Raw genomic sequence first — 19,993 nt, 5'->3', positions numbered from 1 at the left:
TTCCACAAAAGTTCCTTCAAGTGATGGCAGTTCCTTTTCTTCTGTTGGTAAAGCTGCAGGCAGACTAGATGACAAGTGCCGTTGCTGAAACCACTATCAATTCTGCTTTGCAGGGCAGTTGTTGGCTTGCAGAGCCAACTGAAGGGTGAAATTCAAATGCATCTCCAAAAACTGCTGAATAGGAAGGCCATCATGATATGTAACACTTTTTTTTTTTTTTTTTTTTTTTTAAGCTGGGATGGTTGTTAATACTTTAAGAATGTTGCCTGTTAGCCAAAAAAGATGGATCATGAGATGCTGGAAGAGGATTCGTGGGAATTTTTGAGTTTGACCCCAACTTGCAAAACTGCAGTTGCTTCCAGATAGCTGTGTCCGTATTTGCCACAGTGCACCTAGCGAGAAACTCTGCAATAGACTGTCATGAAAAACAAGAAATCAGAGAAGCTTGGGCTAGGTAGTGAATCTCACGCAAATTTGAGTGGCAGTACAATTTACTAAAGCTTGTGGATGACCATTGGTTATGATCTACTTCATCTTGAATAGTAGGTTAGGAATGGAATTTAATTAACCACAGATTTTATCCCTTGTCCTACTTGTGTTGTAAAATACTAAGACACGTAGCCAAAAATTTGATCCACTGTTCTGGTGTGTGCTTATTTGGTCACAGGCTGCTGAGTGCCACCAAGAAGATAATGTTCTAACAGTCTAAATGTCTAGCTTTTGTACTCAGAGTACTGAAAAATACTTACAAAAAGCTCAAATTAGCTGAGTTTCTCAAAAGCTTTTCTGAAGGCCTCACCAATTTGATTGCTAATGTGAACAAGACATGTCAGTGAACAGAGCTAAGAAATAGTCCTAGCAGACTTTTTCTCTTATGAAAGTCACGTAGGCATGGTGATCTTTGATAATCTTTGATCTTTTGAGTGCAGAACATTTACAGTGATAACACATTTGAACCCAATACTTTATCACCTCTAGTCTTTCCTGCTGTTATTTTTTTTATTTTTTAATTGTGATTTTGTAGCTGGAACCCTTGGAATCCATACTTAAGGTATAGTAACATGAAGCTTCTGTCCTGAAACAGATTAACTGTCCTGAAACACAGATGGTATAAAATTGTCTGAAATACGGTCAATTTATCCATTTGTTAAAAAAAAAAAAGTGTATGTATTTGCAATTTTGCCAAAGATTGGAGTTTTTGTAGGAGAAGTTTGAGTTGTAATGAAGTTGCATACAGACGTTCATTAACGTGTTGTTCAATATTAAATATTTTTTCTTTTAGGCATGTCTTTCATCTGCATGTTGTTGCAACTTAAGTAGAATGTTTTCCAAATTGTAATTGGTGACCTTAGCAGTAATGCTAGAAAATATGATACAACCATTTTTTCTGTAGCTTTCGAAGTTTTCTTTTATTGAAAGAGTTTTTTTCCCTTGCCTTTGCAAACATCCATCTGTACAGAACCTCATTTCCTGCTGTCATCCTAACCAAATTTTGTAGTGAATTTCTCTGCAGAGGTGCCTGAGCTTTATGAGAGCACAGAGAGGAAGCTGATGAAGGAAGCACTGTAACTAGATTCTGCAGTGCTGTAAGCAATAAGGATGCACAAGCAAGTAAGCCTTCTCAGAAATGGAGTCTCTGGCAAACACAGTGCTGAGAAATGGGTAATTTGTTTGGAGCCAGCTTAGGTCAGAAAGCTGCAGTGCTTTTCCTGAGCTGGGCTTCAAAGCACCATCCAAGTGTCTTTGTACCTGTAGTGTTTACTCAGGCTAGATAATTGTAAATGAAAACTGGAGAACTGACTGTACAAAATAGTGTGATTAAGTTCTATTTATGCACAGCAGGAATTATTTTTGAAAGTACGAGCTAGATTAAAAACAAGGTCAGTAAATATTCTGTATTGTCTTAGAAATCTGTATGAGTTCACATGACCTGACTTTAAATCCTAGATCAGTGGCAGACCTTTTTTCATAGATTGGTCTTATTTTCAGCATTTCTGCAGATCCCAATTGACAGTTGTTTGTTCCAACGTCTTTGAAAATCAAGTGGGTAGCAACTTAGCATTGTTCGGAGAGTAATTAAGTGACTGTTTTTTTCATGGTGAACTAGGTCATGGGATAAATGTTAAAAATAATTATGTTCAAAATGCCTTTTGCATTTGTACCTATAAGAAATGTTCCTGGACTATGGTCTTACTCCTGCTTAAACAGAATAAAGTTGGTTGGTATTTTGAGGTTAATTAGGTGAACAATTTTTCAGATGAGAATGTTGGGAAAAGTAATTTATTAATAGAAATTTAATTAGGACATTTGTTATTTCCACTTTTACAACAATACCATTTTTTCAAAAGGTGGCAATAGTAAGGAGAGTAGGAGAATATTTTTTCATTTTTGTTTAAAAAAAATGCTGACCCCACAACATCCATAGAAGAAACTGTCCAGTGGCAAGTGCTGGCTCTGGGTAGGCAATGTCTTTACAAAAAAGCATTTCTTAATCTATTCTGTGTTTGTACTTTAGCAATGATCTTGAAATGTTGTGGGCTAATCAGAGTGGGTATGGTCATAACCTGAATGAGATAAATCTTATGCAAGACCCTTCAGAAAATGATGTGACTATCGGCATCACCTTTTTTTTTTAATTTCATTAAATAAATGCTCCGAAGTGTGATGCTGGAGTGCCATTTTGGAAGATATGAAACTGAAGTATTGACTAACTATGCATTAACACCCGATTCTTTCCTTCTGAGCAAATTCTCATTCTGGTGTGTTTCCTCTTTCAGCCCCCTTCCCCTCCACCCAAGTTCACTTTACATTTACCTTGGACAAAAAGAAAGGAATTTTTTTCATAGCAGACTGCTGTTGTATTCCATGCTATAGATACTTGAATTACACTGTTGTGGAATAAATACAGGTAAAACCGATTGGATCGGTCCTTGGTCATGGCTTCCAAGAGATTACTGTTAGCTTCATTTGGTCTATATTAATGAGGGTTTTCTTCTGAAAAACCTGTAGTGCCAAAATGAAAAATCACCATCAGAATTTACTCATTTAAATGAAATTTTTCTTGGACAGACCAAATTTGGAAAGAGCAGCATTTCCTGTGGTGTTATTAATTGTGTTTAGGCTCATATGTTCTGTAAAACTTCAGTGTTTTCAAAGGAGATATTTAAGTGATCTTCAAGACATACCGTCCTGAGAGTTATTACTTGTTAATATACCGTTCTGGTTTACAGGCATTATATTGCTTTAAAAACTTGCAACAAATGAAGGCTTTGTGTCGCAGGAATGCTGCACATGGGCTGTCGGCAGCCCTCCGTAATAGAAACTCTGTAGGTAAACAGCCAGGAAATCAGACTGGAATGCATAGTACCAACTGAGTGTGTCTATATACATATACCTCGCCCCTCCCAACAACATTTCAGTGTTTCATTTTGATCGTCCAGGATATATCGATGGAGGTTTTTAGAAAGAGTATGGACAGAAACAATGCAATAAATTACTAAAGCCCCATTAGGGCCTATTTTCTGGTCTGTTGGTTTGGTTTTTTATAACATAGTAGCAATAAGCATATTTTTTTTATGGCTCTTCTTTACAATGGACATTTTGGGTACACATATTCTTTATTATTATAATAAAGTTAGCAAAATTATCCTGCTTCCTAATAACAGTAATCTTTAGTTGGTTCTTAATTCCAGTTTCTGGGTTTCATATGCGCCGAGCAGCTGCTAGGTGTGTAGCAAAGTGATTACATGCCCCCAGGTTCTAAGGTGAATACCTGAGGCAGAAAAAACATGAAAAGAGAAACACATAAAAGATTACAGTAAAAGGGAAGAGATACATGTAAGTTTAAGTGAGAAATCAGAATAATTATTTTTGTGAACTTCTATATCTAATATTTACAGTACAGCCGAAGCTGTGAACTCCAGCTTCATTTTGGGGGCATCTCTGTCATAAACTGTAGGGCTAAGAATGGCTGTGGTGTTCACGTTTCTGCCACCTGCAGTAATGTGTGTGGAGAAAAGGACATAATGCAATTTGCAACTGTTGTGATGACTAAACAGAAAAAAAGTTTATAAGAGAAAAGAGCACAATAGTTTCAAAGCCAGCATGAGTTACTTAATCTTTAAAAATAACTGTAAGAACATCTTAACAAAATACGTCTGTTGTCACTGTAAGAAAGTTTTATTGCTTGAAGGTTATCAATAAGTTAACTTGTAGATACCATTCTACGTTACCAGAAGCAAAACTGAGGTTTTTTAAAAGTAAAGTTTTGGTGATTTATTGCATACGTTATTAAAAGCTGAAAGATCTATTTTGTTTCCATTTATTTTCCAAATACAGACTTGGTTGTAAAACGACAAGGATGGAATTCTGCCTGAATTTAATCTTTATTTTAATGCTAATTTTCATTTTTGAGTTGGCGGGCATGTTTTTTTCTGTGGTCCTCTGGAAAATTTTTTGTTGCAAGTAATTTTTATATTCTTTTTACTTGCCATTAAAATCTGTCTAAAAAATAGAAGAAAGTAAAAATCCATCAAAGCCAGAGTATACTTTTATTGGAATAATGCTGCATTAGTATATGGAGTGACCCATTTCAGCTCATTTCTTATTTTAAAAGTATCACGGAAAAAAGAAAAGAAAAACTATTAGAATGTATGCTTTTATTGCCTAAAGTAAATCTTGAGGTGCTGTAGCTGCATATAAATTTTACTATTCACGTGTGCTCATTACAGTGGTATAGATAAGGAAGTTCACCTTTAAACCGCTTCCTGTAAGCATCAGTACTTTGCACCACTTAAAAAGAAATCTGAAGTACATTTAATATTGCAACACTTTTAGATCCAGATACTATCCTCAATTTCTAGTGAATTACTGCTTGATACGTAGTATGTAAGGTAGGACAGCATCAGACTGCAGATGGCTTTGAAATCTTTAATTTGATGTGGAAGGCCAGAGTGAATCAGGAGCGATACGCCCTTGTGAACCATTGTTTTTTGACAGGTAGCTGTCAGCTTAGTGCTGCATTTTACTCTTTTTGGTTCACATTCATTTTTAATTACAGTAATCATTCTTTGGTAGTGATACAGATCAATATAACTACATCTGCCAGAATGAACTGCAAGCCCTGGTTTGAAATCAACTTTTTGTCTTCTAGGCAAGATTAAGTTGCCCCAGCTGTCTGGTGCAATCTCACTGAAAGGTGATTTTCCCTATCAGTTACCTGAGGGATATGTTCCTAGCCTGATTGTTTCAGCTCTTTTTGGCGGCTGATAAGTATACACATTGTAAGTCTGTATTTTTTCATAACCTCATCTGTGTGCAGCAAAAGTAACACATTCAGAGCTTTAACACATCAAAACAAACAGTATTTGAAAATGTTATATGAAGCACAGAGTCTTTGGAGACAGCTAGTGCCCTGAAGTCTACTTTATACAAAAGAGATTAACACCATTATTCTATGTAAAATCTCTCCAGCAAAACACTGTCGCCTATTTCTGTCAACAAATGGTTTCTCTGCTTTGGCAGCTGAAAGAAATTTTAGTTGTGTAGGCAACAGAACATGCCTTTATAAGTTGCAGAACCCAATTTTAAAAATATTTTGGAAGGTAACTAACTGCAGTTTTGAGTAGTTAAATTATTTTCATTAACTAAATATTTTTTTTAAACAAGCTAAAAAGACTAATTATGTCTGCGACATGTAACACACTCATAACCCATGCATAAGGTAGGTTCACTATTTTACAGTACACCTTTTGGAAACGTGTGTCATACGCACATGCCACTGTTCTTGCAGACACCTGATTTAAGAGGTCTGAACATACCCTATCCGGATAATGTACACTGTAAGGGTAAATTTTCTTTCTGAACAAAGCTGTTGAGCAGTGTTCTTACTGAGAGTCTATGAGTCCATAAAACTGTTGTATACCAAAGGAAGGATAAAGAGGCTGAAGTAAAGGCTTAATACGTCTAGAAGCTTCAGACCAAATAGATTTTGGAAAATTTGCAGGAAGGGGAAACAAAAAGGTAGATACTATAGCATTTGGCTGTGTAATGAATCACAGAAGCCCTATTTCTCACGTTTGTATTGAGTTATATAAGTAGTAGTCACCATGTGAAAGATTTTTGTTTTAATTTTATGTTAATAAATGTCAGTGAACGTTTTCAAATAATTGAATTATATTGCTAGCTAATAAAGTTATATTATAACTTTATATTATATTATAAAGTTATATTATAACTTTATATTATATTATAAAGTTATATTATAACTTTATATTATATTATAAAGTTATATTATAACTTTATATTATATTATAATGTAAATATTATATATTGAGTAAAATTTTACTGTTTTCCCCAAGAAATTTTTAATACAAAAATTAAAGCTAAGAAATAGGTACTTTAATAAATATTGCATTGTATTTGATTTGCTGGTTTATGGCAAAAAATAAATAAGCAAACAATTTGCCAAAGTTTGAATTTAGTAGCTGAATCAAAGCTTCTGCTAGTCTCAATTTCTTTACCTGGATGAACGAATCACATCATCATTCACAACTTCTGCTGTAGAGGGTGAGATGGAAAAGGTGCTCGTGGGAGCGGGGCATTCGAACCCTCCTCACTTACATGACGAGGTAGATGCAGGTCTTAGGGCGGAAGTGGATGTGTGTGCAGATCCCGGGGCCGGGGGCCGCTTCCCTCCGTGGTTACATGGCTGGGCATGTATGTGTCCTGTGGTGAGGGAGCCGGTGCCTCTGACATGTGGCACGCACAGACTGTGCAAACAATTTCTTATCATTTGACTGAGCACATGCGAGCTTGGATCGTAGGGCTGGATGGGATTTCTGCCATTGGATGGATAGCTGTATTTTGTTCATATGTGGGGAAGGATGGCAACAAGAAACAAGCCATTAATCACAAAAACCAGTCATTAAGCCGTCAGCTTATGTCTTGTGCACATCTAAGGACTGATTGAGAACAACCCCATGAAAATTGTCTCAGCACCTGTCCTGGTAACGTTTATAATGACCTTTCCCTATGTTAATTCTTAGTTTGGTAGTTTACAATTTGTAATTACAAAGCACAGATCATTGAAACAAATTATTAATCAGTAAGTCAGCATACAAGAATGCAAAGAATCAAGTCTCTCCTTGTATATTAAATGAAAAGATTTCTTCCAGATTCTTGCTTTGATCATTAGACTCTTTTAAATAAGCAAACATTACTTAGTTGCTAAGCCACAGACTGAAGTTCATTAGCGTGTTAGCACAAATATTGGAAAAAGAGTATTAAACCAATATTAAATAGAGGACCTGTGCACAGGCTGGAAGTAATGCAATGAATGTGACACCAGAACATTTTGAAAGATTGCTCACGGTGATTAAAACCATTTCTGTTTGCAAAAACACGCCCCACACAGCAAGAAAAAGTCCAAACCCTGCATAGATCTGTGTTTCTGCTGCTGCTATCTGTAAGACTTTACTGAAAGTACAATAGATTTGATAGTCTTACAAATAATTTTGTGTATATTTTTTATTTGAAATGTTGACCAGATGTGTTGATGTGGCATTTTTTTGTCTAATGATGATCCTTAAAACTGATTTTCATTAGAATGCTTTTAACCATACATTGAAAGCCAGAATTTAAGTAGCCTGTTTGGGAACCCAACTCAAAATCTTCACAAGTCAGTTTTGGATTCACAGATATTTCAGGTCTAAAGTGCATTTTTGCAGAGGCTGTTGAGCTTTACAAGAAGTTATCCTAGTTTGGAATTTTTTGATGTTCAGTTTATTATCTTAACCAAATGAATTAACAGTTCATGCTTTTGCATTCTTCACAGATCTTCAATACAGTGAGAGAAGAAGGAGCAGAAGATATTTTTGAATATTTTCCTCATCTTCTGAGAAAGCTCCCAACATTTGGTACAGACTGCATATGCAAAGGTGATGGTTTCTGTGTAAAACCATGTGTAACAGGTGCTTACTGCCAATATCGTGCCACTTTACAGAGGACTGCACTCTCTGACTATATAACTGGTGCTTTACTAGAAGCAACTACATCGTTAGGAGCAAGAAGTGGTCTTTTAAATATCTTCGGAGGATCAACTGGAAGAACAATGCTTAAAGGTAACGAAGATACAATTTTTTGAACCCTGTCCATTTTAAGTATAGGGTGTATTGAAAAATATATAATACTATATAATATTCTGTAGTTTATATACTCTTGTATGAAGTTTACAGATAAAAAAGATGTTCATGTTTTCAAAGATTTTCCTTTGCAATCATTATGTGTCGTAATGACTAGCTACATTAGTTTAATAAAGTAAAAATGCATGCAAAACTGAAAAGATCCTTATTACAAAATAGACACCTTTTCAGTTCTTTTTGTCATCTTAACATTCCTGTCTGCATCCAAAGTTAATGCCTAAGCCTTGTTCTTAGGGTGTTGCTTTGTATAGTATTTCTCATTTACCAAGCACTCCTACTCATGGGCTGACTTGGTTCAGGACTTGAGAAAGGAGATATATTCTACTTGGTTATTGTTGTGATTATACAACTAGCTGTCAGCATAGCACTGTGTGGTAAGTATGTACAATTCGTTACTGATTTATTGTTGGTCTTCTCCCAAGATCCATCGTCTTTCTAGTATTGGATGCTTTCAAATAACATGGATATTGTCTATGTGGAAAATGCCTATTGGTGGCTGGATGTGATGTACTAACTTTCCATGCTGATCATCTTCGTATGCAATAAGAATATCATTATGTGATTTAGTTTGGTCAGTTTTGGAAGTTAAACAGGACAAATGCATTCCTGGTACAAATTTGTTGCATTAAAACAGGGTTTTGTACAGAATAGTAACTGCATTTTAAATTCATTTTTAATTAATTCCTAGAATATTTCCTAAGGTACTCAGGTGTTTGGGGATTTATCATCATCTGATGTACTGTAACAAAAGGATGTAGTATCTCAGTGGTACAGTTGTAGAATTGAAGCATGTGGGTATTGTGGCTTGCCCCAAATTTTACAGGAATATGGCAAAGTCAGTACAGAATTCTCAGTGTAGTTCCTTACCTACTGCAGATACTGACCTCATTTTTATGGACAAATAATGATATAGTTCGTGCTTGGATTAAGTTGTCTTATTTTTATCCTAAAGATTGGACCTTTCTAGTTTTAATTAGTCTCTCTTTTGGTGAATGAAATGGTAGAGAGAGGCACTAAAATAGTATAAGAACAACAGCTACAAATGGCAAACTGTAGTATCTGAGTGAATTTCAGCAGTATGTTGAGCAACATTACTAAGTTTCACATACCGTCATCATCTGTGAGAGACAGAGATAGGTATAGTACAATGTCCTATTTTGGTAGGGTTTTTCCTTTTTATTTTGTTTGGTTTTTATTTGTTCTGGGGAGATCAGTGCTTTAGAAAAATAAACATGTGCATTCCTGTGAGAACTCTGGAAAATAAGGTTAAAAGAACTTGAGTCATGTACTTCTGGTGCAGTGTGGTGGACCTTCTTCCTGCAGAGTGGCAGAGAGCACAGGGTTTTGATGTCCCAGCCCTGATCGAGACTCTAAGGATGTTCTGTCCCCTGAGTACAAACGTCAGGCTCCCATGGGCCATGTTGCTGCAGTGCCTGAAAAGCCCATCTGACAACTGTCATCATAGAGCTGCAGGCTCCAACTGCGTTCTGAAACTGGAAGCAGCAGCAGTAATTAGCTCAGGCTCACTGACATGCTAATATGGCTGTGTCTTTTTATAGAGCCTGAGCCAGTGACTGCACGTGTGCTCTGTGTACCGGCACACTTTGGACTAGTTTGGGTATCTCTGCAGTGCCTGTGTTGCATGGTGTATGCCTCTGTTGTTGTATTCTGAGCCCAAGAAAGTGAGACCTTAAAGAAAAAGCAAAGATCTTGAACTTGATTTGCAATTCCACAGACAACTTGTGGAGATGGTAGAGATTTGATTTACTGTAGCGGTCTAGGTGTGACTTCCTGCTGAGGAAGAGACGTGCGGCAGCTTTAGGATATTGAAGTTTTCTGGATGTGGAAGGTTCATGTTCAGGTATATCACAGTGATTTAATATATATGAGAAACTACAACGGTATTAGTAATAGAGTCCTCTCTAAAAACATTTACAGAGTGTTACTTGGCGATGTTATTAACTGAGACATTAGCATTAGCAAGGAACCCAGCAGTATTCTGAATTCAGAGCTGCAGTTATCATTCATGGGTGTGTACCTTTTAAGAAAAAAAATCACCCAGTCTGCAGATTGATCAAAAGGTTATGTTCATCTGTCCAACGTGCTCTCTTACTGCTGGATTTAACTTCAACTGTAAGCTGATCTCATCTAAACCCGAGAACTTTTAATTGATATCAATAACAACTCTGTTATCAAATGCAGTGGAGCATTTATCACAGGATACGGGATGTCATCGGAACATTTCACTTAATAGTTGTTTGGAGGTGTGGAAAAGGGAATATATTGATCCTGGTGTGGTTTAATAGCTGTGGTTTAACCCTGGTAGGCAGCTAAGCACCACGCTGCTGCTCACTTACTTCCTCCTCCTGCTGGGATGGGGCAAAGAATCGGGAGGGTAAAAGTGTGAAAATTCATGGATTGTGATGAAGAGAGTTTGATAGATAAAGCAAAAACCGTGCATGCAAGCAAAGCAAAACAAAGAATTCATTCACTACTTCCCATCAGCAGGCAGATGTTTCCAGGAAAGCAGGGCTTCGTCACATGTAATGGTTGCTTGGGAAGACAGATGCCATTCCTCCTCTTTCCCAGAGTTGTTATTGCTGAACATGTCATATGGTATGGGATATCCTTTTGGTCAGTTGGGGTGAGCTGTTCTCTCTATGCCCCCTCCCAGCTTCTGGGCACACCCAAACTACTTGCTTGCAGGGGCAGCATCAGAAACAGAAAAGGCCTGATGCTGTGTAAGCACTGTCCAGCAACAACTGAAACATCCCGGCGTTACCAACACTGTCGTGGTCGCAAATGCAAAACGTAGCACCATGCAAGCTACTATGAACAAAATTAACTCTGACCCAGCCAAAACAGGTACAACAGTGATTATTTCCATCAGCACTTGTGGTTTGTAGCCCTCCAGAAACAGTTCAAACTGTTGTGCATTTCATCAGGGCCCTACCAACCTTCTCTGCCAAGGCAGCAGTATATCTAACTTGAGTATCATGTGTTGCAGAGCGACCAGGGAGATGAAGATAAATATTTGCTTTGACAGTCAGAGGTTGTGAGTGCCCATATAGTAATTTCAGTGCTCTGCACTGCCCTGAATTAGTATCAGCAACAGGAAATTAGCATTATATCTTTTAGGTTGGGTTTCTTCATGTTGCTCAGCCTGTTGAAGAACAGAGGGAAGACCGCTTCTCTGATTTTGTTTCTACTGTTTTGATCAAGAATAGCACATGTTTCTGTGTTTCACAAGCTGTGACAGGACAGGTTTTCAAGTATTGGCTTGCTTCCACAAAAACTTCAAGCATAGGTTCTCAGGTCTTTGTATTTAATTTATTGATTTTAAAAATTTTTATATTGGAAACTGTCTTCCTTTAAAATTGTACTTGAAAAAGGATTTGCAGTGTAGGAAGATGTCATAGTACAATTGAAGGTCCAAGCATAAAGGTCCTGATGGAAGTGCAGGAGAGCATTGATGTAATGTTTGTTTCTTTCAGAAAGAAATAAATTATGGGTGTCTGGTTTGTGCAGGATAGTAGAGAGTTTGTGCTGTGTAGAGAGGCAACCTGTTGCTGAACTGGAGTAGTCCGATGATGAAGGGAAATCCCCTATAGTGGTTGGTTTGAAAACAATATAGGCAGCCCCAGCTAATAATCCTTCAAAATATGACCTTTCTGGTGATGGCACTAGCTGAGATTGTGGTAGTTTGAGCATCATCGCACCATACTTCGCTATACAGGAGTAGGCATGCCCAAAACCAGCAATTATACTGATCACTTGAAATAAATAAAAGGAACCACTAGCAAATGAAAATGTGAACACCAATAGCACTAACATAGGTGGAACTAGAAAGCATTATGAAAACAAAAGATTATATAAATTTATTTTAAAATACCTTCAAAAGTAATTTGCAATGTTATATAAGCATAAATAAAAGCATTGTTGCTATCTAGTTACTGTTCTGCCACTCAAAGTTGAACTTAAACTTCCATTGTGTCCTATAAATGTTGTAATACCTAAAAACATTGTAAATAAAAGCTGAAAGAAGTGGTAAATTATTATGAAGTAATTATAGTAGAACATTTTTGTAGTGGATCCAGTTTAACAGATCTTTACCTTGTAAAGATGCGCTACGTGAAGGTGCTATTGAAGACTTGCTGTATTGCATGTTACGACTTACAGTGTTAGACAATGACAAATACTCTTGTGTATTAGAGTAAAAGTTTACACATTGGAGACACTGAACTGATAGTAAGTGGCAATGCCAGCATCAACTTTTACCACTGTTCTCTTCTTCCTGAAGAAAATTCCTGTAAAAGAGGGGAACAATAAGGGCAAAGTCACCTTGGCCTACTATTGCCACAGAGTGCTTCATTTTATCAAATCATGTCCTGAGTTAGAGATCGCTAAATTGCCGTAGATATTTCTGTATGTATTATGCATTTCAGTTCAATGAGTTAATAGGACTTCATCAAAATGTTTACCTATAACATAGGCAGAATACAACTGTGTTTAAAACATGCTGTGATTAATATTTTAGTTTTTAATCCCTGTATACATTGTAATGTATTTTATTTAAACATATCATTACCTTTGTGCAGGCATTATGCAAATATATCATTAATTGTAAGATGATTCTATTTTGGGTGGGAGTGTTGATCTGCTGGAGGGTAGGAGGGCTCTGCAGAGGGATCTGGACAGGCTGGATCGATGGGCTGAGGTCAACCATATGAGTTTTAATAAGGCCAAGTGCCGGGTCCTGCACTTGGGTCACAACAACCCCATGCAACGCTACAGGCTTGGGGAGGAGTGGCTGGAGAGCTGCCTGGCGGAAAGGAACCTGGGGGTGCTGGTTGACAGCCGGCTGAACATGAGCCGGCAGTGTGTCCAGGTGGCCAAGAAGGCCAACAGCGTCCTGGCCTGGATCAGAAATAGTGTGGCCAGCAGGAGTAGGGAAGTGATTGTGCCCCTGTACTCGGCACTGGTGAGGCCGCACCTTGAATCCTGTGTTCAGTTTTGGGCCCCTCACTACAAGAAGGATGTTGAGGTGCTGGAGCGTGTCCAAAGAAGGGCAACAAAGCTGGTGAGGGGTCTGGAGCACAAGTCTTATGAGGAGCGGCTGAGGGAACTGGGGTTGTTTAGTCTGGAGAAGCGGAGGCTGAGGGGAGACCTCATCGCTCTCTACAACTGCCTGAAAGGGTGTTGTGGTGAGGTGGGTGTTGGTCTCTTCTCCCAACTAACTAGTGATAAGATGAGAGGAAATGGCCTCAAGTTGCGCCAGGGGAGATTTACACTCGATATTAGGAAAAATTTCTTCACTGAGAGGGTGGTCAAGCATTGGAACAGGCTGCCCAGGGAGGTGGTGGAGTCACCATCTCTGGAAGTGTTCAAAAAACGTGTGGATGTGGCGCTTCGGGACATGGTTTAGGGGACATGGTGGCGCTGGATTAATGGCTGGACTTGATGATCTTGAAGGTCCTTTCCAACCTTAGTGATTCTGTGATTCTGTTTGATTGAAAAATACGGATTATCTGGGTAATTCCAGTTTTATTTTGTAAAACAGTTGAGAGTAGGAGGGTTCTATATGCGCCTTCCTCTAAAATTACCAGTGACAAAAGATTTGAAGAAAAAAGTCTTTTAATAATGTATATGAAACAGATTTAGTTTAAATGAGTTATCTTGCAAGTAAACATAAAATTGTAGGCTTCCGTTTCCTGGCTTTTAAGACCTTTTTTCTTTTTTTTTTTTAAAATAAGTATAGTACTTTCTTTTCCAAATTAGGAAATGGCTTGGTCAAACCTTTTTTTCAGGGTTGGAGAATATTGTCTACTGACCATGTTCTTTTGGAAAATCTTTTCATGTGCTGTCACAGAAACATGACATGCTGGAGGAAGTAGAAACTTAACAGCTGTGTGACTGTACTGAAAGGAAAAGCTGAATAATCTACCTATGCAGTTTTGTCAGAGGGTGATAACTCTCTTGACAAAAAGTTTCCATCTGACCCTGAAAGGTAGCTTTTTTATTCTACTTGTAAAAATAATTATCATAAACAAGTTAGCTAATCTTTAGTGTTTTATTATGGAGTTCATTTATAGACTCAATGTAGTCATGTCATTAAATGCATGACTCTAAACTCTATAATATCACTTAACGAGCATGTGGCCAGGCAGCAGGTATAGAGCCTGGTTGCTTCCCTTCATGCCTTTTGGCTTTCTGGGAACTGCATTTTTAGTGCCTTTTTTTTTTTTTTTTAACTCGTTGGTACTCAAAATTACACCGAAGTACTTCACTCACATGAATTTTTTACTTATTTTTTCCTGAAATTGTGAAAATACATAAAAGTGTCCCTATTTTTTGTCTAGAGCATAATGACTTAACTGTTGTACCTTATCCAAAACATGTAAAACAGCCAGCAGAGCACAAAGCGCTCTTCCTACCCTCGCATCTAGTCACTGAAGACCTTTACTATTCAGACTGGGAATAGATGCTTTTCCAGAGGTGAAAGGCTCTCAGGGAAAGTGCTCAAAACTCTTCCTTTTCTCTTACCAATAAAAAAAAAATCTTGTTTGTACACCTATGTTGATCACTGGTACACCCGTATGAGGGAGTATGAAGTTTTTCTGGTAAGAAAGTCAAAAGCCATTTAGAAAGTTACAGCTCAGACCAATAACTTAAGTTCAGTCTAGAAGTAACTTTCTGTGCACTAGAAAACTGATGCACAGGAGACACAGTGGGTGGACTATTGAATTTCACACTGCATGATTTCTGAATTTCTCCAAGGGGCAGCCCATATACAGGTTGTGTTGCAGTATATCCAGTCTTGTGTCAAAGACATGTAACATGATATCAAGGTCCATGTCAAGTAGATATATTATCTTCCACCAGGTAAAACCATTCCTCAACTTTGCCACAAGTTAAGCTTCAGTACAGACATGAAACTGTGGACACAATTTAAACGGTTGTCAACTCTAGAGTAATTATTACTGCACTTGGAAAGATTTTCAAGACAGTTCTTAAAAAGCCTCAAAAGTGGAAGTGAATTTGTTTATTAAAACCAGTTTGTATCAGCTAGTCTTGAAAAGATCTCAAGGGCTGTCGGATTTATGTTTGGAGGACCTCTTCTGGACCAGACAGCATTCCACTACTTTTCCTTCAAAATGTTTGCAATTCCTGGAGATAAAGTTCAGCACTCTCTTGTATAATCCGTTTAAAGAGGAGCCAATTACTTCAGGGGGGAGTGTCCTTCATGATTTAAAAGGAAGAATTCTCAAAACCTTTATGCACTCTGTAGTTAGGGATTTTACATAATCTCTGCCCTGGAAATAGGGATCCTGCAAACAGAGTCCCTAATGCTGGGATAGGCTCTGGTTTTATGTCTCCCTAGCACTAAGCACATTGTGAGTTCTTCGTGTTCAGTCCTTCGGGAGTTATTTAGTGACCTGAGCAATGAACCTTACAGTCACAAGTAGTCCAACTCCAGGAAATAGTATTCTACGGTTTTGTTCGGTAGCTAGGGACCCTAAATGCTCTGAGTCCCCAAGGCTAAGATGGTCCTCTGGGCAGATCAGCTGCCAGTGTTGTTAGTGCCAGAGAAGGCTTCCAAACTTACCAGACCTCCGAAGCCAGAATTCCCAGTCACGTGGATCCAGGCCTGAGAGTCTTTAAAGACTCATGTAGGGCCTGCTCTGTAGGGGACTTATCTCTTGGGTCTGGAGCAGTGAGCCAGCAAGCCCTGCTCTCAGATGGCTCACGGAGCTGTCAGGCTCCCGACTGAGGAGCTGCGGCTCCGGTCCTGGTAGCACAGCGACAGTCTGAGAGTGGACTCCCGGGAACCACAGATGCCTGGCGTTCCCACAGCTGGTCAGTGACATTCACATCCTTGTCAGGATCTTTGTTACTGCAGAGAACATAATTTTCACGTATGAACACTGAAGACATTTCAGCTGCACTGTTTTAGCACCTCTGTATGTAACTCGGAATTTCTGGTTAGTAAGAAGTTTTGAGGATATGTTTCAATGGGAGTTGGATTGAAACCAGATTTCTTCCCATAGAAGGGAAATCCTGCTTCTCAGCCTGTTCTGTTTCTTACAAATTGATTGTTACAGAAGTTTGCTCATAGTTAGCAGGCCAGAACTTTCACTGGAATCATATTTAGAGACTCTGTCATTGTCACGGTTCATGTGGTGTTGACAATTTTTTTTACAGACAGTGGAAAAAAAGGTTTGGGTCTTTTTAAAAATCTTAAGGAAGGAACTAGGGTATGTGAAAATGTTTGTGCTTTGTATTTGATGCCTGTGTCCAGAGTCATGTCTGGAAAGAAACTTGTACCCTTCCTTCACAGCACCCCAACCCTTGAACCCCATTACGAAGATAACTTCTGTAGCTTTGTAATCTAAGAGAAACAAAAAAAAAGTGAAAAGAGGTGTCTGAGGATGGAGCAGACAGCAAACATTTCATATCAATATTCTTTTCACTTTAACATCCTTCAAAGCTGTTTAAGTCTGATGCCACTTTCTTAAGTGATACATACCAGACTATATCCTTGATTACTGTTGTTCATCTTCCAGAGAAAGGTTACTCAGAACTTGTTGAAAAGACAACAGTTTTTGACCAAGAACAGAAGGAAACTAATTTGTCATGAATGTGCAGGCAGACTATATTGATCTTGAGAAAACATACTTCATTCATCCTTCAGTATTCAGAGATTACCCTTTTCCTGTGGTCAGACTTTGCCAGCAGGAAAGATTGGGCAGCAAACAGGACCCACTGTAGTTTCTTGAACCCTTTGCACAAGGCTTATTGTTACAATATTGGGGAAATTCAGGATCCCTGAAGCCGGGGCAGTTGTCTGACAGCTATATGTCAGAAGTCATGGGCGATACAAGCTTTCTGTGCACAGATTGAGGAAGACCAGCGTGATTTAACTGGTCTGTGGTCTGCTTAACCTTTGGGCCCAAAGATTAAGACTAACGAGAGTGAGGGATAAAGCCACATGAGCTGAGATTAAGACCTGAAAAGATGAAATGTGTCTTGGGCTGAGAATCCAAGTTAAGAAGATGGGTCAGGCAACATACTATAGGAGAGGAAATCGAATCCAGGAGAGATGTAGATAATGTGTCCTGAGGCAAGGTTGTAGGTCAGGAAACCAAGGATTTCATGAGAGCCAGTTGGCTCCATGACGTAGATCAGGAAGACCAGGAACAAGTAGAGGTCATCTGGTCAGGGGCGGAATTAGGAGTGACATGGCAGGAAGCATAGATCAAGGCTGAGATGGCAGAAAGAAGGAGAAATATTTGGGATGACAGCTGTAGCCAATGGACACCTGGGACTGTCTGGAGCTGGCTATGATGATTGTCTGTGTAAACTGGCAGAAGGGAGAGATCACTGCAGTCAGTCTCCCAGACCTGTCACCAACTGGTCAGGCCTGGTTGCAGCCAGGTTGGTCACAGCAAGGGCAGTAAGAGAAGGATTTAAGGAGGATCGTTGCCAACATTAATTTAACAAAAACTTCCTTTAATCCAACATGTTTAATACATTGTAGGCACAAAGAATTAAGCTCTGCCAGCATAGCTTGTCTTGCCCTTACAGTCCTCTTTCTGGGTTCTGTAAGGTATATTACTGCAAGATGAAAAGGTACATAATTGATCCAGGCAATAGATTGAAGTTAACTAGTGTAAGTAATTGAAGTTAAAAAAAAAAAAATTCCATGTGTAAAATCGCTCCTTTGGACAAAATAGGTGTCATACTCATGTACATGTTTGTATGGATCTGGATATCCTAACCAGTACATGGAGATAAGCAGTTATGAAACAGAACTGAGTTTTGGATGGTTTTGTATAGGTTTTATTTCCAGTAATATTATGTGGTAGTTTGGTACACTGATGATCCTTTAACTAGTGTAGCTGAGTCTCTGCTTACAGCAATATTTTTGTTGGTAGTTGTTTCTACCGGCAGAAAAAGGAGTTTAATTCTTAGAATGAGTCTGACTGTGCTGTTAGAGCTTTGTTGTGAGGAAGGGAATGAAGGACATACTAATGTCTCTGGATGAAGGCTGAAAGAACAGATGTTTGTCCAAAGTGGTGGTAGTTTTTAAATCCAACTTTTAATTTCTTTATGAAGAATAATTAGTCTTCAGAAAAAATGAAATGGGATTCTAAGTGCAGATAGTTAATCCCTAAACTGCTTATTATTGTTTATTATTTTAAAGGTCTGAACATTTGTTTGAATGGGCCTTGTAAATGTAGTGTCCATGGGAACTTTTAAAGTGTAGAATGGAACTTTTTTGGTATGTTTATGTTAGCGTGTCAATCATAAGCAAAAAACCCCAAGGACCTCAAGCCTCAAGATGACTCAACAGTCATCTCTAAAGAGTCCCTTGAAGTTTTGTTTCTAGGAAACAAATTAGAAGAAAATCAACTTTTGTAGGATAATGCTGTTTTAGTTCTATGCAGACACTATTTTTTGGTTAAATTCTAAGATACACTGTACAGTTTTCTTTGTAGAATGAAGAACATTCTGGTTTTTTTCTTTAGGTTTTCAGATATTTGCTTTTACAATTACTGGAAAATTCTTTAGTATTGAGCCTATAATGATGAGAAATGTTTAATCTGATGGTTTGTTTTGTATTTTTATAGGGAGATGGCATTAATACAATTGATATTTATAAATAAAATTAACTTTAAAATTCTATGCTGTATCTCCCTGGGGGTCTTCATATTATCATATTTAACATGAATTCCTCAGAAATCTAAGCGTGCTAGTTTTCAGCTGGAAGTTGGGAGCAACCCTAAATTGTCATTCTTTCAATTAAGAAAGAATATGCTGGTATTGTCAATGAAAAAATAATGGTACATTGGCCAGGTTCCACGATGGCTCCTCCGGTAGAGGTTTTTCAGACAAGACGCATATTCACCGTATAAACAAAGTGACTCTAAGTGTACTGCTCGCATTCCAGTTCTGCACGGATTGCGCTCTCCGACTTCCTGGGGAAATGGAGAAAGGCTTCTTGTGGCAGTGTATTGTTTTTCAGTTTTGTGTACTCCAGCAAATTTCATAACTAACTTTTCACTGATGTAGTCCTGCTGCTTGTAAAAGTGATGTAAACTGTGTGTAGAGAAGTCTAAGGTTAGAATGAAGAAAAGAAGTGATAAAAATGCCAGAGCCTGATAGTAACGGCTGCTGGGATCAAGGCAGAGTTTTGGTGTCCACTTAGTTTATGAACACAGATACAGTCTGAAAGGCTATGCTGTCTTTTTAAGTCCCTCTATTTGTAATTTCTTTACGGTTAATCACACTCCTGGAAGCCTCAGGGAGATTTTCTTCTTTGCCTCTCAAAGAGACTTTTTTGGATTGTTGCCTAAGTCATAGCCCTTTGTCCCATTAAAGCTAATGCTATTGCCTTTTATTAGAGACGCTAGTGCAGAGTGCATAATAGCTGTAAAGGTAGGGCATTTGCTAATAAACCCAAGTCACGGTTTTTGTAATGCTTCAGCTGAAGTTTCCTAAAACAAAACTAACTCTGTTTATTACTCTTGGCCTGTTTAAACAACACTGATATAAATATAACTTCTACAAAAGCTTGGGTGTAGGCTAACTTATTTCTTAATATATTTAAATACAAAAATCCAACAGAATTTAAATCGCTCTTGTTTATAACTCTGCTGTCAAAATCAAATTCTTTTAGTCTTAGCAGGATGTATGCTCGTCCTTAATTTCTAAACTTCCTTCCATTCGAATCCCAGTGTTTCAGCTTTTATCTGGGGAGGTGGGTAACCTGACCTTTCAGTGAGCCAGCC

At 38.2% G+C, this 19,993-nt stretch overlaps 1 protein-coding gene across 1 annotated transcript in view; it reads left to right on the top strand.

Annotated features, from left to right (window-relative positions):
• PLCE1 (phospholipase C epsilon 1) overlaps positions 1–19,993 on the top strand; it is a gene marked incomplete at both ends in the record, with an annotated part of 143,570 nt that overhangs the window by 38,179 nt on the left and 85,398 nt on the right. The window contains 1 exon segment of the mRNA XM_082002451.1: positions 7,835–8,120. Within this exon segment, the coding sequence (XP_081858577.1) occupies positions 7,835–8,120 (286 nt within the window).

This window comes from Phaethon aethereus, assembly GCF_964289735.1.
Source record: "Phaethon aethereus genome assembly, chromosome: 7".
Lineage (NCBI taxonomy): Eukaryota > Metazoa > Chordata > Aves > Phaethontiformes > Phaethontidae > Phaethon > Phaethon aethereus.
This window is presented reverse-complemented; position numbering and strand designations above follow the sequence as displayed.